At 41.0% G+C, this 22498-nt stretch overlaps 1 protein-coding gene across 6 annotated transcripts in view; it reads left to right on the top strand.

The window, feature by feature from the left end:
* Positions 1 to 10758: 10758 nt before the first annotated feature.
* PROM1 (prominin 1) overlaps positions 10759 to 22498 on the top strand; it is an 87588-nt gene continuing 75848 nt past the window's right edge. For all 6 annotated transcript variants that reach the window (XM_019553074.1, XM_019553070.1, XM_019553073.1 and 3 more), the window contains exon 1: positions 10759 to 11182. In XM_019553074.1, the coding sequence (XP_019408619.1) occupies positions 10966 to 11182 (217 nt within the window). In that variant the 5' untranslated portion in view covers positions 10759 to 10965. The remainder of the gene's footprint in view (positions 11183 to 22498) is intronic.

Below are 22498 nucleotides of genomic sequence, written 5' to 3'. Positions count from 1 at the left end.
GCTCCCACGTCTTGCTCCAGCAATCTAGCCTCTGGTTGAGTGAATCTCGGTGAATTACAGTCGCATCACTGGATTACAATATTATATTTGCATGGTTTACACTGTTTACTAGAAGTACGATCCTGAGGTTAAACCAGGGAACTGGGAATCTGGAAACTGTATTGTACTTAGCGGTGGCAGGGAAGGTTCTTTGGGTAGATGTGATATCTTTAATTAGACTAACTGAATAGTTGGAAAAAAGTTCTTTGCAAGCTTATTTTAGCTGTGCCGCCAAGATTTGGTGTAATCTTGGAAGCTACTTAAGAGATCCCCATGTTTTGTAATAAAGGGATGCTTACATTGTTATGTAGCGTGGGCTGCTGAGGCTTAATTATTGTTTCTAAAATGGTTTGAGAATATTGTATGAAATATGCTATATAATGGAAATGGTGTTGCAGCATATATGGTAAAAGAATTTTGCTGATACAGGGAGTGGTAGCATACAAAGAGTGGTGGAAAAGAGAGAGAGAAGAGGCAGGCAGGTGCAGAATAAAAACCAAAAATCTAATAGCTAATACTCTTGCAAACTAAATTATTTCATTCAATTGCTTACCTTGTCATATGGGAACTGTTTTGTTTGTTTTTTTTCATGAAAATTAGAATATTGAAATTAATTTCTTGTATCTTGTGAACTGAAAATCCTTTTAAAATTGTAAAACTCTCCTTTTTTGTGAACATGAGGAAGGGTGTAATGACAATGCCTATAGCTCAACCAGGGAGTAGTGGCAGATTCTTTGAAGGGTGCAGTGAGGTGATTGGCAGATAAGCAGCAGCTCAGGCTTGCCTATTCCTGGATGATTCCCCCCAACTTCCCAGCCTCTTTTTAAGGAGATAAGCACTGTAATAGGTAGATTCGTTTTTGAAATTGGATGCCACTCAATTCACAAAAGTTATGGAAGGGTGCCTCCAGTCCCAAAAGGTTGAGAACCACTGGTATCATTAATGAGTTGCAAAAGGAGTACATAACATTTATTTTGCTTTTAATAACATGAGGTTCTCATGTGCTAATGAAGAAGTTGCAGAGATATGTAGGGGCCATTCTGTTCTAAGGTTTGTGGCTCTTACAGTTTTGTCTTGAGGTTTGGTAATAATGTTACGGGTTAAAAACTGTTGGGATAGTTTCCTCTTTCAAGTTCTATCAATCTACAACAGCATCATTAACCAACAGTGAACTCTGAACAAAGTTTCTTTTGTCTGTGAAGAAGAGGATAAGTGCCAGGACCTCTTTCATATTCCAGATTCTCTGGGTAGGGAAGCTGTCATTTAGTGAATTGAACTCTCACTCCTATGCATAGAGGCATTTCAGGTCATGAGACTAGTACTGTTTCTGCAGGTTTCTAATTATTATTGATACAGCACCCAAATATGCTAGGGCTTTGAAAGGCTTAGAAAATATGTGTTTCTGGTCCTAAGAAACTTCCAGTACATACATTTAGTTGTAATATTACCAATTAAAGTAACAGTCAAAGGGCAAAGAGAGATTCCCAGTCACAACTCTGGCAGAACTCCTTTATTTTTAAAAGTCCAGGGAATCCTAATATGGCATGTGAAGATTTCATTGGCACCTGTAGAATTGAATGATACCTATGTTCATGACTTTGTGGTAGGGTGTGTTAATGCATTTTCCAGCCTTAGGCAGAAATGTTGGGCTAGCATGGACAAGGTGTGACTATTAGACCACAAGGGTGTGATGTAGCTAGTATTTTAATTTACTTATTTATATGCTGTCCTTCCCAGAAGAAGTTCAGGGCAGCTTATGTATAGGTACCTGTGAAACCCAGTTTGAGCAATGTGATACCCATTTCTAGCTGAGTCAGCTGTGTGGCTGCCTTCTGCAAGTATCTGAATAAAAGCTGGAACTCGTACATCTCAAGCGGTAATAAGCTCTTCTTCTGCCATATATGTGAGATGGGCACCTTCATAATTTTAACAGGATCCTTCTGTGAGGCCTGCTAACCTTCCAGCATCATTGGCTTATGGCTTAGTGATTCTACCAGTCACATTAGTAATGGTTACTTTCCTCCAGTAAGGAGGACAGCAAGGTAGTGATTTACTTGCCTAGCTAGCTGGGTAGTCAATTTTTTTTTTTTTTTTTTTAACTGAAGTATTTATGTAGAAAAATGGGTTGTATTTCTCTTAACGTTAATCATGCTTGACTTAAACCCCAAAATCAAGGCAACCCTCTACTCTTCCACCCAGTGACATGTATCTTACCAGTAGTACAACCCCTGTACATCACAGAGAATGCATTACCATTCTTCATAGACATTAGGGGTGGAAGGGACCTCAGAAGATTGAGTACAGCTCTGTGCCCCATGGGTAGGAAGTCAGCTAGAGTCAAAAGATCCCAGCAAGATAAGCCTCCAAACGTTTCTTAAAAGAGTCCAGAGTAGGTGCCTGCACCACTTCTGGTGGGACTCTATTCCAGGCCTTGGGGGCTCAGAGAGTAAAGTTTTTCCTTAAGGCCAGCCTAAAATGGTCTTGGAGGGCTTTGACTGTTTGACCTTGTCATCCCTTGGGGCGCCCTGGTGAACAGATGTTCCCCCAGATCCTGATGCACACCCCTTATATACTTATAGGCTACCACCAGGTAACTCCTGATTCTGTACTTTTCAGGGTGAAAAGTCCCATGGCTCTCGGCTTCTCTTCATAAGGCCTATTCTCTTGCCATCTGATCATGTGTGTGGCTGTCCTCTGGACTCTCTCAAGCTTCTCCATATCCCTCTTGAATTGTGGAGCCCAGAATTGGATGCAGTACTCCAGCTGTGGTTTCACCAACGCCGAGTACAGTGGGAGGATGACATCCTGAGATTTGCTTGAGAAGCATCTATGGATGCAAGCCAGGGTTTTGTTCGCTTTACCAGCTGCAACATTGCATTGGTGGCTCATGTTCATCTTGTGGTCAATCATGACCCCCAAGTCCCTTTTGGCCATGGTGCCAGCAAGCATATCACTGCCAAGCCTATAAGCGTATGTGGGTTTTTTTCTGAGGTGGAATATCTTGCATTTTTCCATATTGAATGTCATCAGATCTTTATCCGCCCACTTTCTAAGCCTATCAAGGTCAGCCTGGATCATCAGCCTGTCCTTGGGTGTGGATGCTCTACCCCAAAGTTTGGTGTCATGGGTGAATTTGGCCAGTCTGCTTCTGACACCAGTGTCCACATTTTTAATAAAGATGTTAAGGAGTACAGGTCCAAGGACAGGGCCTTCCAGGACACCGCTGGTCATGGAACGGCATGATTATTCACTTCCGTCAACTACCACTCTCTGGGTCCAACCTTGGAGCCGATTCCCCAGCCATTGGACTGTGATCTAACTGAGGCTGCAGTTGGCCAATTTTTTCATGAGGAGATCATGGGAGACCAGATCAAAGGCTTTTTTAAAGTCGAGATATATGATGTCAAGCTCTTCTCCCTTGTCACCTTGATATGTCACCTGGTCATAGAAGGAAATGAGGTTGGTCAGGCGAGACTTACCTGCAGCAAACCCATGCTGGCTGTCCCTCAGGATATTGCCATCATCCAGCTTGTCAAGAATGGATTCTTTGATAATTTTTCCCAAAATCTTCCCAGGGATTGAGGTCAAGCTGATTGGCCTGCAGTTCCCTGAATCTACTTTCCTCCCTTTCTTCAAGATAGGCATCACATGGGCTTTCTTTCAGTCTTCAAGTTTTTTACCTGAGTGCCACAAGTTCTCGAATATCCTTGCCAGTGGCTGGGCTATGATGCCTGCTGGCTGTGTAAGTACTCTGGGGTGCAGTCTGTCAGGACCAGCTGACTTGAAGGTGTCCAGTCTCTCGAGGTATTCCTTTACAAGGTCTACACTGACACTGGGTATAAAGTCACCCTCACTCTGGCCATCCCGCATCATACTAGGCAGGGCAGTCCTTTGGGCTGGTAAAAAAAAAAAAAACTATGCAAAGTTCTTATTAAGCAGGTTGGCTTTTTCCTAGGTGTTGGACCCATGCTAAACCACTGGGACAACTGACAACCAATGTTGCCCTTGCTTTTCTTCTGACTCCCCATATATCTGAAAAAGGACTTTTTATTGTCCTTGATATGTGTAGCCAGTTGGAGTTTGGTTGCAATCTTGGTTTTCCTGGTTCACTCCCTACAGATACAGACCAGTGCAGAATACTCCTCCTTAGTGGTGATTCCATTCTTCCATCCTTTATAAGCCTCTCTTTTTAGACCTAGGAGGTACACAAATTCCGTCCTGAGCCAAGGGGATTGCTGTGCTCTTTAGCTACATTTCCTCCGAGATGGGAAGGACATCCCTTGTGCTTTCAGGATTGCTCCCTTTAAAGAACAACCACTCATGTTGGACTCCTCTCCGTGTCGAGTCATGGCCCTTTAGGGCCTTGACAACAAGCCTCCTGAGCTTATCAGTCAGCTTTCCTGAAGTCAAGGACATCTGCGTTGCTGACTGACTTGTCAGTTTTGCAATGGACAGTAAAAGTGATCAGCTCATGGTCACAGTCTCCCAGCTTTCCTTCAATTCTTAGGTTGCTGACTAGACCATCCCCATTAGCCAGTACCAGGTCCAGCAGTACTTTACCTCTTGTCAGTCCATAGACTTCTTGAGTCAGGCAGAGCTTGTCCACACATGTGAGAGAGCTTTGTGACTGTTCGAATTTGACTGAGTGCTCTTCCCATGAGATGTCTGGGTAGATGAAGTCTCCCATGACAACCATATGCCAAGAATGTGCAGCCTCAGCCAGTTCCTGGTTAATCTTTTGTTCCTGATTTTGTTCCTGTAGTAGATTCCTACCATCATGCCCCTGTGCCATGTTCCCCACATTTTAACCCAGAGGGTGTCCAGTCATTCTCCATGGGTGCCAATGTCAGTTTGCAGGGATATGTAACTTTCCTTGATAGAGACAGCTACACCCCTACCTCTTTTTTTCTGCATGATCTCTTCTGTACAGGGTATCTGAGTATACCTGTGGCCCAGTCATAGGTGGAGTCCCACCAGGTCTAAATATTCTCTCCCAATTGATGTGCTAACATTCTACCCTGCCGTTCCCCAAATTCCACATTTCTTATCACAGTGGTTCCCAACTTCTTTTATACTGCGGACTAGCATGGGAGTGCGACAGGTGTGTGGAGCCAGCTGCTGGGCGGTGGGGCATCCCAGAAGGGAGGCGTTCATCCCATACGTGACTGCCAGTGGTGGAAGCTGCTTACCTGGGTGGACAGACGGGGGTCTGAGCTGGGGGGGATCGTGCCACAACCCAGCAGCCAACCTTTTGCTGCCCAGTACTGGGCCACTGCCTTATCACCACAAACATTGCACAATTCTTTGCTAATATTTGGGGAATAAGGCTTCAGTCCTGCATATACACTGAAATCAGTTGGAACCTTTCAACTTACTTCCTTTGTGTCCATTGTGTTCAAAATTTGGTGCAGAGATAATTTTTTAAATATAAAACAAAAGATGAATTTTTGCATTAAGTGCAAAACAGAACCCAACTCTAATTGTGATATTGACATTATTCTATAATTAAGTGCTTCCTAAGCAACTTAGAATGTTTATTGCATGATGCATACAGGAATAGGGCAAAATATAAAGGAATGAGAAGAAAATCTTGGAAAGCTGAAGCAAAAGAAGACTCAGCAAGTTGTTGGACCTATATGTTTGGGTTTATAGTATAGATGCCTTGCAAAAATCAGTCTTTGCTTTGAAAACACTGCTGTTGTGTTTGTTTATATTGAGTATATGTGTTCAGGATGCTTGGGAAGGTAACTTTTTTAAGGTAAGGCATAGATGATTGTTGTGAAAGGGTTATTAGTGCTGTTTTTTCTTGGCTTTTGCTAGCCATGAAGGTCAGTTGTATCTTACTAACCTAGCTGAACTGTTAAATAGAAGTAGTTTTTTGTTCTTAGCTCTATTTCTGGTGTTTTTTTGTCCTCTGGCTTTTGCTTGCTCTTTTAAATAAGGATGCTTGTTGCCCTTTGCAGCAAGGACTCTGGTGTACCATACAGGTCTATTAGGCAGGGTTTTTATGAGGTGAAAACATGTGGGAGAAGTCATCAAATGTTTGTATTACTTGGATTTGTATTAGTGTATCACTGTTGGTTCTGGTGATTTGTTTGCCTAGCTGGACAATCAGGTGCAGAAGTCATTCTCCTGGTGACCTTTCAAAATCTTGCCAGAACTTCATGGTTGAACTGGTCTGGATAGATATTTCTACTGTCATTATACGAAAGCCACTGTCTCCATCTAGAGAAATTTGTTGTTGGAGCAGGAAAGAAGTAAATCGAATGTATTCCTCATGGTCTCTCCTGGGTCAAGTATAAGCACATTGTGTGACCACAGAGAGAGTGCGGGGAAAAAATGATCTTTGCCATATATGCCAAATCTGTAAGGTGTTAGCGATGTCTGTCTTCTGTATCTCAAAAGACAAGAGGGGGAGGAGGTGGCAGTAGAATCCTAGGAAGTAGGTTGGTAAGTCCCTCTGTGGAGGTCATTGAGCTGGTCAAAGTGTGGAAGCCAGCAAGAGTCCCATGTCTGGATTTGCATTCTTGATTTGGTTCTTATATGTCTACTCTTGAGAGGTTTAGTTCTTTAACTAAGGGCATCAGACTCTCAGATAACAGAGAAACAAAGCTGTCATTCTGCCTCCTCTCTTAATTTTTTAACTTCTCTTGTACTTGACTAGTACATTATAGGCCACCTGAGTCAGTACCTATACAAGGGAGATCTACCGAGGCTTCAGTAACCAAAGGTGAAGTTGGATGTTATGTATAAAATTAAACCAGACATAGCATTGACTTTGTGTTTATAGATCTGTTCAGCTACAATCAAGTGAAACTGATATGGGCTCATATAGTCACCACTTTCATAAGGTTTCTTATAGAAAATGTGGGAAGTGTAAATGTAAACATGACCAAGGTCTTACTAATTTTATACTGCTTTGGCAACTTACGGGAGAAACATGTTGGTTCATTTGCACATGTTCATAAAAACAGCACTCTATTGGTTCTCACTTGAAAAGTCTTAACATTAGTAGACAAGTTTCTTTGGGTAAGTGTGATATTTTTTTTATTAAACCAACTAAATAGTTGAAAAGTTTTTCTTTAGAAGCTTTTGGGTACAAACACCCTTCTTCAGGCCTAGGGAAAGTCTGCTGGTGCTTGTATTCTTTCTTGGGTGGAATAGATGCTTAAGCCAATATGTAAAATGCAGGTCTGTGAAAATGCAAATGCATGGCAGGGAAGATGGGTAGTTGAGGCAGGGAACACAAAAGATGGGAAGGTTTGACTGATGGTAAAGTGTAAAGAGGTTACCTGGGGTTACTGGATGGTAGGCAGGTTATACTGTGCCATAAATCCAATGTCTATATTTAGTCCATGATTTTTTTGTATCCAGTAGATTTATTAAGTGATGTTTGTAGGCTTATGTACGAAAGATGTTTTATAGAGTCCCTTTGAGGATTAGAACTGAGAGATTGGAAAGAGAGTGGATGTCTTGTGAGAAACCTGCACCCACAGGTAATTGGGCATTTTGGTCTTTGATAGATTTTTGGCATGCATTCATTTTGGTAACATTAGTAGAAATTCGTTGGCAAGGCTCTTTACTCTTTTATCAGGAAAAATTTCCCACTTATGAGTAGACTTTAAGTCCACAATGGCATCTGGGAAAAATTGGAAGAGCAGATTAATGAATCTAGAACAGTGGTTCTCAACCTCCAGCCCTTGGGCCAGATCCAGCCCACAGCAGCATGTTATTTGGCCTGTAGGACTCCCCACAGGTTCAGAAATTTGGTGATAGGGGAGCTCTGGCACAGCTATAAATATATGGGGAGCCCTGGACCCTGCACACTGGATCTGGCACCCAATCCCAGCATGCACAGCTGGATGGGGGTGGCACCGAGCCTCAGGGCCCAATCCTGCTGTGGAGAGCTGGGCAGGGGTGGCAGAACGGGTTGGTTCTAGACACCCCAGGGTCTGATCCGGCCCTCAGACAGGCCCTGCACTATTCATGTGGCCCATGGGGCCAAAAGATTCAGCACAACTGGTCTAAGCATTTCACTTCAGTGGAGTTATTTGATTTCCTCTTGGTTATAAAATGAAAGAGATGTGTAACTTCTAACTTGAGGGGTGTCAAACTCATTTGGGGCTCTGTAATGGGGCCTTCTTGGGGACTGTCTACCCCTGGCCCCGCCCACCTGTTTCTGGGCCAGCTGCCCATTTTCTCACCCCTCCACACCTTGATACTATTTAGTTAATAGTTATTAATTAAGTGGGAGGCTGCCCATTTCCTTGTCCCAATGCCAGGGGGCGCTATCTGTAGCTCTGTACCTCCCTTACACTGCAGCCCAGGCTTCACAGACGGCATCCAGCTGTTACTCAACCGGCCCCACACTGGGCCCCAGAATCCTCCTGTCAGGACCCCTCCAAGATCCCTCCATTCAGGTGGCCTACCCTGCCTTCATTCAGGCTATCTAGCTCCCTGAAACTATTTTCCTGTCTTGTGTGTGGTCCCCTCGGGACCTTTGGCCATACAGGCACTAGCCTTGCCTCCAAGGCCAGCGGAAACCCCAGGCCCTCCTAGCTCTGGGCATCCCTCACAGTGGGCCCCTGGCCCTTTTGACCATCCTGATCCTGGCCCCAGCATTAACCAGTTGAGGGTACTCTCTCAATCAGTCTGAGTTTCTAGCCCCACTCTATCTCTGGAGTCTGCCTTCTGGCCCTATTAGCAGGTGACCCAACTGGTTGTGGGGGCCAGGGGTTAAGGTGTCCTGACCCACCTTTCACTGGGGTGGTAACTGGCCTGGCATTTCCTGGGGGCTCCCACACCACTGAGAGCCCTACCAGGCCACCCACTCCCGGCAGGGTGCAGTTTTAGGTCATGCCCAGGACCAGGAGCCTCCTAACCATCATCTACAGCTCCTCCAGGATGTTCCAAGAAGCCCCACAACCAGGCAGTGTTGCTGCCTCGCCTGCCAGCAGCCAAATGCTCTGCTTATATAGGCAGCCCTGAATCTAAGATGGCTACTGCAGTCAGGTGCCTGCTGGCTGCTTGGCTCTGATCTTAAAGTGGCAGGCACGAACAGTGCCCTGCCACAGGCCCCAAACTGGATCCAGTCCACAAGGCTCCTTGTGAGCCAGGTGTGCACCATGGTATGGGGCCAGTTGCTGTGGGCACAGGGGTGGTGAGAGACATGGATCTGCTGGCAGTAGGAGGGGTCTAGCAGCAGCACCGGGACTAGGGAAAGTATCTGGAGGTCACAGTGGCGAGCCAAGTTCGTTTCCAGTACCCATGGCCAGCAGACCCAAAAAGCCTTGAATTCCACTGAAGGTTGTGCCGCTGAACTTCTTGTGGCCCACCAGTAGCCAAGCAGAACAGATAAGAGAAGCTCCATGAGCTATATGGTTGACACCCTGCATTAGATTATTTTCTATGGTAAAGAAAGGGGCATATGTAACAATACATGAGGAATATTTTTGCATGAAATAAATTGTAGGTTTGATGTACTAATCTATATTTCATTAATTTAGTTAGAGCTATGATTTAGATATTTTAGAAAGCCATATATGTTTTTGGATGTCCTTTCTGTATTTTATGCATATGAGGAAGACATCAGAATTGGTATCAGTGATAAGAAATATGGGGTAATTGCTTTCCCATGGCTATATCTAGGGGTTTATCTAATCTGAGGAGACAGGCAGCTAACTTCTTAGGCAGATCACAGGGCCAGTTGCCATTTTATGGGCTTATAGTGGTGGACCACCTGAGGGGCCCGCGGGCCTCGTCCCTTGCCACTGACTGGTTAAGAGAGCTGTCCATCATGCAGTCCTGCCCCTCACCAGTGATTGGTGGAAAGGGGCGGGGCCACATGATAGGCAGCCCTCTCAGCCAATGAGGGGTGGGATCAGCAGCCATATTGCCTACTCTCATTTGTGTTGGCAGCCCCTTCCCCACCCAGCAGGCTGAATGGCTGAGCTACAGTGGCCTTGAGGACTGCTGGCTCACTGGGAGCCAGCATTTTATTTGTTGTAAGCTGTTTTTTCTCAAACTTCATGACATCACTCGATTTGATTTTTTTTTTTTTTATGCTAAATCTGTGGAATCATGATTTGAGTAGGTCCTTAGCTATATCAGACTGATACTATGAAATTAATGGAAGTTTAAATCCTTCTTTGATGGGGAATCCATGCCCCCAGTTAGTAAAAAAGAGCCTCAAGTTCAAAGATAAATACAGAGCTGCTAATCCATGTGAAAATAAGTTTGGCAACACTGAGGTTATGGAAACTTGGGGTATAGAAGCTTTTAAGTTGATACAAACATCAGTTCAGAAGACTGGTTAAATGCATTTAAAGTTGTACATTGAGACTCTAATTAAATGCACTGCCTGATTCTATGGTGACTAAAGACAACAAATCTTGCTTTGTTACAGCTATAATTGCAGTAAATATTTATTCCTTTAATTCCATTTGCTCCTTACACTACAGTCCCAATTTTGTATTTTCTCTTTATTTGTGAAGACTCTAAGAACTAGATTGTCACTAATTAGTGTTTTACTCTTTCAAGAACTGGGTATACGATAGGTTACATTTTTCCACACATTGGAGTAAATTTTCTATTCTCTTCTGTTTAGCTTGCCAGTGCAATTATTTGCACATTAGACTTCCACATAAAATTACAGGCATTTTGTGCTTTTATATTTTCCTACAGTGAGGACAGTCATTAAGCAGTTGTTTTCTGTCTTTGCCAGAGATGGTGCTCTAACTCAGTTGTGTGAAAAGCTTCTACATGGTTCCAGTGCAAGTGTACATTCAAGACTAATCAAGGGATTGAGGACATCAGCTTTTTCCTGCTGAGAGATTTCATTCCCAGTGAAGATATTTCTAATGTGCTGAAGTTTTTTAGACTTTGGGGACAAGATCTCTACCTCAAATTTTATGAATACTGAGAGCCATGGCTGTGGAACTTTTACTGCTGCTGTTGCTTTGTGGAAATACAATTTCAGAGATGCAGCCTATACACAAATCACCTCCTGGAACTTTGGATTTTGGGTTTGTACCTGTGAAGACTTATGATACACATGCATATTATGAACCTGGACCAATAGGAATTTTGTTTAGCATAGTCCATTCTTTCCTTTACGTTGTGCAACCAAATTCTTTTCCTCAAGGTAAGTACATAAATTATAATTTTGTTTTATGATGCATTAATAAGACACTTATTTTCCTAGTAACTAGTGGGATCACCTTTTAAAATCAAATGGCATTTACGCATTCATTAATAGCATGCTATGTGGGATATGAACATGGGAAATTCATATGGTGTGCAAAGTAATATTTTATTTTCATCTTTTCTAAATGATTGAAATCTGGAAATGGATATTTTCCTGTGTCTTTACATTTTTTTGCATCTTTTTCATGCTGATCTTTGAAACAGTATACTTAGAAACAAAAGTGATGGATTAGGAGTAAAGTACTAATTGCTCTGCTTTTTTAATGTTATATCTGGCATAGGAAGTATAATGAGATTTATTTGCATTGTATACTGTGATTGTTCATCACCCATCTACCAGACTTGTCCTAGAAATTATTCTGTGCATCTACATTCAAGTCATGTAAATAGAATTGCATAGTTGTGTAGACGAACACTTATTTCTGACTTGTAGTTCCTTTTGTTTAGCTGCTAAATCTCGAGACTTGTTTCTTCTTTTAGACTATTTCTCTCCCCTTTATTTCCACTAGTGTGGTTCATCATCTGGAGGAGAAATTGTGAGTTCAGGTTTTTCCAGATTGCATTCCTGAATGGTGCTTTAAAGAACTCTTAGAGTTTGTGGATCTGTTTTTAATATTTTACTTTTTCAACAGCCTATTTCAGATGTTAAATGTAAGTGGAACTTGTACAAACACAGCATTACAATCCACAGTGGGCTGAAATTCTGAATATATATCTATATTTTGAATTCTGAATGTGAGAAATTTTTATTTGCTTTCAGAGTTGCTTCTAATTATTCTGGCCACTGTAATTGTAACTTTGCATAAATGTAGACCAACTGTTTTCGAATGTAGCAGATACTTTTAAAAAGTAGACTTCAATTAATCTAATTTTTTTCTGAACAAGTATTAAAGAACACGTTAACTTTCCATTTTAACTCCGTCTGTGAGATACTGACTGGGGTCCAACACAGTATTTACCTTTCAACTTGCAGTATTTTCTTATCATACAAACCATTAAATTGAGACTGGTAAGATTATTCGTGTGAAAATAGGAATCGTTCCTTAAACGTAAGTGCAGGATTTAATTTTATGAGGCCTTATCCTATAAACCCTTATTACTAGGAATACAGTTTACAACCATTTTTTGTAATCCTTTTGGGGACTGTTCATAATACTACACAGCTCAAAAATTGTTTACAGGATTAGCCCCACAGAGGGCAAGTGTATTTATGTGTTTGTATTTAATATATGTTTTAGATCCCCGCAGTAGATAGTATAAAATCAGTTATTAAAAATGCTTCTTATATTGACGTTATGTGAAATCCTTTTTCCCTTCCCTACTCGTGCGCATCTCACTGCAAAACACAGATTTGAAGGATCACGTGGATTTCTGAGTCATATTGTGTAATTAGTTAATCCTATAATCTCTTTTACCATATGCTATTTTATTTCCATGTACAGTGGGCTAATGGTATGGTTACTTTTTAACAATTATTTTAAAACTGGCACTGAAATAGAGTTCGGTCTAATCAAGAGATGAAATGCAAAGATAATCTTAAAGTGCACATGCAACTTTACACAAGTGTGTTTGTTAACTCAGAACTTTGTTGCTACTAATTAGGCTGCAGCTTCAGAACAGTTTAAATCTAGGCTATGCACACTTTACATTGGGGGTGTGTGTATTACACACACACTCTCACACATGCACGAAAACAAGGAAGTACATTTTTGCTTTATAAGCAATACTTACAGAAAGAGCCATTTTAATATCTTTTGAGGAACAGAGAGCAAAATTTAAAATGGGATCCACTTCTATATTTGATCTTTCTCTTCACCTGTAGTATATGACCTAATCCTAGGAAAGGACTTTTTTTAATATCTTACGACTCCTTGTTTATAAAAATAAGCTTTCCAACTATGTAACCATGCATGCGTATCCTTACTGCGTTACAGCATTTATAAGTTTGCAGTAATGTTCAAGCACAAGGGAAAATGTTGCAGACAGCCACTGCACATGTAGTCTGCTTTTAGTCAGAAGTAAGCGATTAGGAAAAAAGTTAATGTCAGTTTTATGCTTCAGGACAAGAGACAGTGAAATGTTATGTTTCTGGGGAGAATTTATTTTTTAGGTAATGTATGTCAGTCTGAAGAGTTGCTGATACCTCAGAATAGAAGATCTGTAAGTTAAATGTGGGAAGGATTTAGTTAGGAGAATTGGTAGAAGGAGAGAGAGAGAAACCCTAGCAGCAGAAAAAAATCTAGCGTATGTGTTTAAAGGGGAAAACCCCCCACCTGACATTTAATTCCAGAGCAGTTTTAACCACTGTTGTGATCAGTGGGATCTGGATAAAATATAGAAATATGTTACACTAGCTTGGATATTATGACCAAGATACCAGCAGAATATGTGGATACTATATATTATGATATGCTCTTAGTGGCAGCATAAAACCTTGGATGCATCTTGTTTCACTGTTTAAGATACGTTACCATTTCTGGCTAGTTCTTATTTTGATTATTACTGAAAACCTAAATACATGATCTTATCCTCTCTAATACTAATTTATAGTACAGTTTCCCATGATGAAAGGCTACAAATCATAATATTAAAAATCTTACATTTATGTTAATATAAAATTATGTGATCAGATGTATCTCTTACTATTCAATTTAACAGAATTAAGGAAGGGAATTGTAGCCCTCCTCAGCACTGTTTTAGGCCTTTGAGTTAAAAAAAATAATACTGTGTTCCTGCTGTATGACAAGAAATTATCCTTTTGTTTTTAAAACAAATGTATTAGTATTGATGTTAAACATTCTGCTGTCAATTCCATCCAACTAGTCCTCTTGACTCTGTTGGACATTGCACTGTTGCAAATGAGCAGTGTTTCTCCTTAAGCGTAAATTGTATAACTATCTTGCAGGAAGGGAGGGTAGTCAGTGGGCAGAATACCGAGGCAGCTGGGCGCTATTCCCAGTTTAGCGGCTGACCTAATGGGTCACCTTGGGTAAATCCTTTCGCTTTGCTGTGCTGCTGCTTCTAAGGTTATACAGTGAGAATAACAGTGTTTGCTTCCTTTGTAAACTGTGCATGAGTTAGGTAGTATTATCTCTCTTTATGTTAGTAACAGTATTTAATGCTATAATATATGTTAATTCTCTGTCATTTGTATTATCTAACTAAAACAAGGTCTAAGCAACTAATCTAGTGGGTTTTTCTTTTCATCTCTGTAGTTGTTGCAAGGTGAAACACTTAATGGATTAAATGTACTTCAGTAATGATGGGAGCATGGTTTATACCACCTGGTAGTTTATATGTGAACTTGTAGTCAATTTGATCCTCTGAGTGCTGTGAATATCTTAATGTAGCTTTGTCTTTGCTCCCATGGAAACCAGTTGTTGGTTGCAATAAAATGTTGTTAATCAGGGATTTGTTTGCCAGCAGGTTGCACATAACAAATCTTCAGCTTCACAATTTGGATCTTGTAGCTAATGTACCAAGAGGTAATGAGGAGCTGGATACGGGAATTATGCTCACTTCAGATTTCAGTATAATAAAGCTTATACTGTACTGCCTGTACTGATGTTACTGGTAGGGCAGCACAGGTGGACTACATCCTTAGTACAAGACTGCCATGTTCCAACTTCTGGTTGCAGGATCTGCAGTGTTCAGAATCTTTGGTTGCTACTGGGACTAGAATGACATTTTAAACACAGAAGTAAACTGTCAAATTTATGCGTGTATTGGACATGGTATAGGTTGATATATTTAAAACTGTTTCTTCCCATGGTGGGAGAGAGGCAATATTTTGTTTTCCAGGTACAGTATAGTACTTTTTGAATCCTGAACTTGTCAGGCAACATGAAAGAGGTTTTTAGTTAGACCAGGATCTTGTCACATGAGAAGTTAAAATTCACATCAGGCAAGACACTCCAGCCTAGTTTTCATAATCAGTAGCAGCTGGAAGTAGCAATGATAGATCACATCAGAGGCACTCACCCTGTTGGTAAATTGTATGTGCCTGGCAAACGCATTGCTTTGATTAATTGAAAGGGTTTTTTTTTTTTTCTGAACATGAACATTAAGTAATGTTCATGTATGACCTGGGATTAATTTTTACTATGTAGTACCTATACAATTGTAAGTAAATTAGCTAAACACAAGTTAAAATGGCTCAAATGAGGAATGCAAGTGGTAAGGGGGGCAGCAAATGTTAGTAATTGCTTAGAATTCTGAAAACCACATGACTTTTTAAAAAAAAAAAAAGAAATCATGTGTTCCTGTATTTAGGACTGTAAAGCAAATTCTTTTTGCCTATCACCATCATAACTGAAAACTCAAAAGAATTCTGATGTTGCAAAGAGTGTGACATCATGTCTTTTACCTTTTGTAATAATTGGTTGTCCATCTCTAGCTAAGTTCTTCTTATTAATGATGTCTCCTGCAACTGATTATGGTAAGCAAAGAAAGCAATGATGCATATTTTAAAATAGGACTCCTAATCCTATGAAGACTGATTTACTATTTGCATGTGTAAAATGCAGGCAGTTTAATAAACATTTATTCTTGCTGTGATTTCAGGTAACTAGGCAAAATATGCTATTTGACTCTATATAAGCCAGTCTTATTTGAAGTGGTATTAATAGAAGATGTAATCATTTAGGAGATCTTGACATGGGAGTTGAAACCAGCTATATACATCTGAAAGTTCAGTTTTGTCCTTGAAATCTATGGACCTTTCCAAAATAAGACTTGGATCACGTGAATATTGTTACAGAATTCATCAGCTGACTGTTTTATTTTACTTTGTCTCAGTCTAGGGGAGATACAGGGGGAGAAATTACTTCTCCAAATATCATAGTTGTGTGGATGCTCCTCTCCTTAATTCCTTTCAAGTGTGAGAGCCATGTTTTATCCCTTCCCTCTCCCTGTTCTGCAGCAAAAATTACAGACATATACATTTATATGTATGTAAAACATGTAGAATTGTATTACATAAAACATTTTGCTATTTGACTACAAAGGTTTATAGCTATCCAGTAAATAAAACTGAGCAGCTTCTGAACCAAAGGGTGGCTTTTCTGCTGGGGGCCTTTAGAATGTGTTTAAAATTCTAGTATTATTGCAGCCTGTAATAGGTATCCCTGAGTCCCTAATGGCTAATATGACTGTCCTTGTCAGAAATGTGTGAAAAGGACAGCTGCAACCTAGTTTGGCCTTGATTATTATTCTGTATCTTACTCTACCTTTTCCGAGATCTTAATTCAAGCTCCCTTTTTTTTCCAGCCAATCAATAATTATACTTAACTTAAGTCTTCACTATGCCATCACCTTTTATAGATAAAATTAGATTTTGTTTGCATAAGATAGACAAGAGAAAGATGAGTATGAAATGGAAGCAGCTGCTCAGTGGGTCACCTTGACATGTACCCTTAAACTGGCTCCAAAGCTTATGGTGATGGCTGCAGCTATACAGTCATTGATTAAGTCACCCAAAATAACATTTGTGAGTCTCTCTTGTGTCTCTAAGACTAAGACTAAGTACAGACCCTTGGAGAGATTAAATTGGGTTCAAAATGGCTGCCTGATTTTAAACCCAGCTTGCCCTGGTGCCCACCTGGCAGACCTGATCTCATGACTAGCAATCAGTCTAAACCTGTAGCTACAGAAGTTCCACGTACACAGACCAGTCTAAAAATTGCAGAACCCAGTTTAAGATAAACCTGGATCTGTGTAGTATCAGACTTAGTCCATTTAGATCAAACCGGTGCATGTAACTTCCATCCACTTCCCCTGTGCAGCCCCAGGGCTGGGAAAACCCAGCTACTGGCCCTAGCCCAGGGCTGCTCTTTTCATCCTCCCTACACTAGTCTGTTTTTTTGCTCCCCCTAGCCCCCACCCCACCAGCTTTCTCAGCCCCCATCCCATCTCTACCCCACCTGTGGGTCACACCTGGCCCCCATCCCCCAAGAGACCCCTGATCCCCTCCAGCCTGCTGAACCCCTAGCCTTCAGCTACCCCCGATCCTGACTTACCTGATATTGGGCAGCCATTTTGAATTGATTTAATCTCCCCTAATGACCCTGAATGTCTGTACTTAGCTTAACTGCTCACAGTCCTGAAGTCCATGTCTAATAGGCAGTTCTTTATCTTGCTAGCTGTGGAAGTGCATGCATCCTGCATGCGAGTCTGGAATAATTCTGGTGTTGATGCAAGTTACCCCTGACACACAGCAGTAATGTAATGTGGTTAGAATGTGGTAAAATAGAGTAATATACAGTATATTGATTTGACATTCAGTTTACCTACTGTATGAAAGGGATTTAAAGACTGGAATTAGGTGATAGCACAAAAAATAAGTAGATTGAGGGAGGAAGCTTGCTTCCTCCTTCAGATTATATACCTTTATAGTTAAAAATAGAGAGCCAGCCTAATAAATTCTCCCTTTCCCACCAATACACATATGCGCCCACCCTCCTGTTCATTTTATCCTAGAAAGCTAATACTCTTCTTACACAACATATATAACAGCAGAACCTTTCTGAAAATAAAATGCTTCAGTCTTCATTTGTTTCTGTACTTTTATGGGGGCCTGCACACGTGCTGCAATGCTGCTCTGATGTGCTGTAATTACTCAATTAATTGAGTCTGCTGGAGTGTGGCAGTTGCTATGTTCTGGTCAGCCTCTGTATCTTGTGTATCAGCGTCCCCATGCTTCAAAATGGTGGTGGGGGTGTTTCAGCTAAAACTCTGCGAACAAGCTTTAGTTCAAGCATCCCCACCACCATTTTTGGAGCGTGGGGTACTAATACACAAAACCCTGTGGTGCTTTGATTAGAGTGGTTCTTAGAACCGCTCTAACTAAAGCCTCCCCCCCCCCAGAGCACATGTAAAATGCCCTATGTGGATAAACTAATGATACCTCGGTTGCAATTCCAAACTGATTGTTCAGATTTCTTGACGGAAGGGATTTTTTTCTTTCTTTCTTTTTTTTTAAATGCATGTTACCTGGTAACAGCTATTACAGGGGAACACATTGGCAAACATTAACACTTCTTCTAGACACTGACTTCTAGATTATGTAAAGAAGGAATCTGTCTTTTCAACAGGATTGCAGATATCCAAGTGAAAAATAATCAAATTAGTTATTATCATAATGAAGCAAATTTGGGTTGTTTTCAACCCTACTGTGCATGTGAATTTTCTTTTCACAAAATTCCTCAGGGTCTTCAGAAAGTTGGTTTAATAATATCTGTAAACAGCACCCAGACTAAAAAAATTGTGGGTTGGAAGCACTGGAAAATGACCATGCAACCTTGGATCTTCAACAGCACTTGGGGGTAAAAGAGAGAGATTCATTGAAGTAATCTGCAGAACCAGATTTGAGGGAGAGGTTTTTGTTTTAAATCTGTGTCAGTCTCAGTTTTGGCTTTCTGACTCCAGCGAGCAACAGTTGTCCCAGAACATGCACAATGTGATGCTTATCCTTTTAGTTTTCTTTTTATAAAACTGTAATTGGCAACTATTAAATACTTCTGAAATGTTAAAATTTAATTGAGACTTTTGGAAAAAATCTGGTACAGTATCTTGTATTAGTAGAATCTAGATTAAAGTATAGGTAGGTTTCACCTCAGTCACTTACTCTGCACCATTCTTTTTATGTGGTGATGTCATTGGACTCAATTAAAAGAAAGTACCTTAGAAGATGGTTCTTCTGTTTTGACATGTACTTTGCATATTTTATATTTTGTGGGAGCTCATACCTCTCAACTGATCATCAGTTTGGCTCTCAGTCTTCCATGGCCCATCAGTGACAATCTCTTTAATCCCCGTCACCGATGTGCTCCATCCTAATCCTCTGTTAAGTTTCTTGTTTATATACTTGCTCACCTACATAGTATTGTATCTTTATTCTCTTTAGTGGCCTGTAAGATACTGTCCAGATGTGAGTAACATTTTTCCAACTGCATCTAAATGACTTAAATTAAGTCACGTTAGTTTCTTTTTATATTAATTATTATTCATATTGTAACTTTTAGAACCAGCTGAATCTGGATTGTAAGCTACGTGAACAATAGTTGTTAACAGCTTGCTGTAAACCTTTAGAAGAAAAGGTGGACTACTTTTGCCTCGCCTCCTATTATTAACAAGATCTAACCCACGTAATATAGGTAAAGTCTACCTGGCCTCCTCATCTTTTTAACGAATCTCTAAGCCATCGTATTTAAGAAAACACCCACAACAGCTGTACAACAGTAATACTGTTCAGTAACGGACTTGTCTCTAAGCAAGTCACACTTTTTCAGCCAAAATATCAGTTTCTGATTAATCCTGGTTGCATGCTAATCTGGTTACACTAATTCACTTAGTTATTCCAGCAGTTGTGCAATAACATGGATTTATAGTTTGACAGCCTTTTTTTTTTTATTGACTGAAGGGTGAAATTTCCTCCTTTCTCTTAGACTTTGTTTTTTACTTTTCCTTTAAGTTCTTTGTATCATGTTTAGACATTAACAGGTTACCTTTTGATACATTTTTAATGATTTTTTCCTAACTTACTATGTCCCTTGAGAGCCTGAACAGATTAAACAAAACAACAACAACCCACAAGGAAGCAGTTGTCTTACTTTGAGTTAAAAGGATATTAAAGACTGTTGGCACAAACACAAATGTACAAAATGTTTAAGATTTATTTTTATAACTTTGAATCTTTCACATATCTATGTTAAAGCTACACAGTATATATAGATTTTTCCCTTCTAGGAGTGTGTGTGTGTATAGTGTGATTTAACTACCACATTTATGCAAATTCAAGTTGACTATGAATTTAAGATGACCCAAGATATGGCAGGGAAAACAGTGGTGGGAAGGGGTAGGTGGCTAGACCCTTTCTGTCTTGCCTGTTGCCCCTCTGCCCTGCTGTCTGTTGTTCTGCCATCTGCCTCCTTCCCCCAGTTGCCTCCCTTTGCTACTTACTTTTTATGCAGCTCTGGCTCCAGCTCTGGAGCAATCAGTGGTGGCAGCCAAGCCCAGCCCAGCCCAGCCCAGCTGGAAAGAGTTGGTGGTGAAAGTTCTGGGCCTGGCTGGATCAGGGCTGGAGCAGAAGATAAGCAGTGAAAGGGGCAAGCGGCTGGGGAGGCAGCATGTGTGGTCTTCCCCATGTACCCCTCAAGCCACACATTGTGGGTCTCCACTGCAGTGTCACCACATTTTCTCCCTTGTGATCTCTCCATCATGTGCCCCCCTTCTCTGCGCTGGCCAATTCTCAAATCTAAGATGAGGCTTTTTTCACTCCCATGTTCACTGGAGGGGACCTTGTCTTCCATTCAAGTAAATACGATAGTTACCACAGATAGAAGATAAGTCACTGTTGTCTGTTTTAAAAGTATGAATGCTTTTGAGCAAGAGAACTAGATGACATGACAAAAGCGAAGTGCATCCTGTAGCTTAAAGATGCAGCGTTACTTTTTTTGTACACTAGTTCCCGTAGTCAGGGTTCTAAGCCACGCTGTCCACCATTAAAAATGTACAATATTTTTTTTTATTGTTTTTCATTTATTTATTTATCTCTTAGTGTGATGGACATGCATGTTCTTACTAGTGCATTTTAGTAATGCATATTCGTTTGAACGCTGATTACTATGTTCATGAAATGGCAACTTTTTTTCAAAGTTTTAAGATGGCCTCATGGTTTTGGTTTTTAATTAAAGGCTGATATTTTCAGCACCTGAAAAATGTCCTAAAACCAGAAAAAGTGAACACATGGGTTTAGGAGGGTTTGGATGAGGAAGATTAAACTCTTCAGTGAGGCATCCACTCTTTTTAAGTATGTGGACAACTTGTTTATAATATGTACTGGTAAACGCTGTGGGTGGAATTTGTTAGCCCTGCAAATTTTGGATTGTTAAGTGAGTAAAACTAGAGTACAAACACAGTGGGTTCAGTCTCACTCTTCGGGCCTCTTCTCAGGCCCACTTGTCATCTACACTGCTTCTGCAGTGGTCTCTTGAGCATGGCCCTGTCCATCTGCTCTTGCTCTGCACATACCAGGCCTGAAAATAAGGTGGTGAAGCTGCCTTGAGAACTCCCCTGTTGCTTCTTCCAAGCATGCTGGAAACAGATCTGGAGAGCAGTGGGGAGGGGTGCACTGGGGGCACCTCCATAGCCGTGTTTTTAGGTTTGGTGTCAGTGAAGCACAAGCCAGTAGACTGGGACAGTCTCAAGAGCAGTATTCCATCTGGCCAACAGCAGTAGAGATCAAAAGTGCAAGGTTCACCCATGCTTTTATTTTGGAATGTATACTTTCATTGCCGAGGCTATCTTTACTAGGGCTTTGAACATTTGGGGTTCTACTGTAATCTGAGTGTTTTATCATATAGCATGTTCTGCAGGGCTTGCTTACTACCAACATCACTTGGGCTTCCCATGGGCAGAGTGCTGCTGTCTGCACAGAACCAGACACGGGATCAGAACTTAAGTAATTGAGGGCTAAAGTGAGTAATGGGCTTAGAAGGCCACAAACTCGGCATTTACATGTACTCCAGGAGGTATGAGGAGGGGGACACTTTAATTAGTGAGCCATGCTAATTAAAGGCACCCGAGCATCACGTGCAGTTGCATCACCGCCTGCACTGAAAAATGGCAGCGGGGTGCTTTGAACTGAAGCTCATCGAATGAGCTTTAGTTCAAAATGCCCTGCCACTATATTTTTCAGCACGGGGATCCTGATGCACGTGATGCCAGAGTCTGCTGGAGCACATTTATTTCCATGCTCCAGCACATTCGATTAATCAAGACTGCTCCAATGTGTTGGATTTCCAGTGCATGGGAGCCAGCTCCCTGCACATCTATAAGACCCCCCTGGTGCCTAATTTATAGAAACCTGGCCTCCATGATGGAATCCAAACCCCCAGTTAGCCCTCTTACACACTGCATATATCAAAGAGGATAGTTCATGTTCTGTGTAATGCTAGTACACTGTTTTGTAAATAAAGGGTTCCTCCTAGGCTTCTGAGATTCCATCTCCATCAGGGGGCACAATGGTCCATCTCAAGAAAATTAGATCCCAACAATAGCCTAATAAGCAAACATTTTTCATACTGTTGTCATAGCTGCCTCATTCCAGTCGTAAAGATACTTCCGATAAATTTTTGTAATGTCTTAACGTGAGCTATACAAAAAAGGATCATGTACAGTATTAAAAGTTTGAATTGGTGCAAATACAAATAATCATAGAAGTAGGGTCAGAAGGGACCTTGTAGATCTTCAAGTC

This window comes from Crocodylus porosus, unplaced genomic scaffold, assembly GCF_001723895.1.
Source record: "Crocodylus porosus isolate Cpor-Errol unplaced genomic scaffold, CroPor_comp1, whole genome shotgun sequence".
Classification (NCBI taxonomy): Eukaryota; Metazoa; Chordata; order Crocodylia; family Crocodylidae; genus Crocodylus; species Crocodylus porosus.
This window is presented reverse-complemented; position numbering and strand designations above follow the sequence as displayed.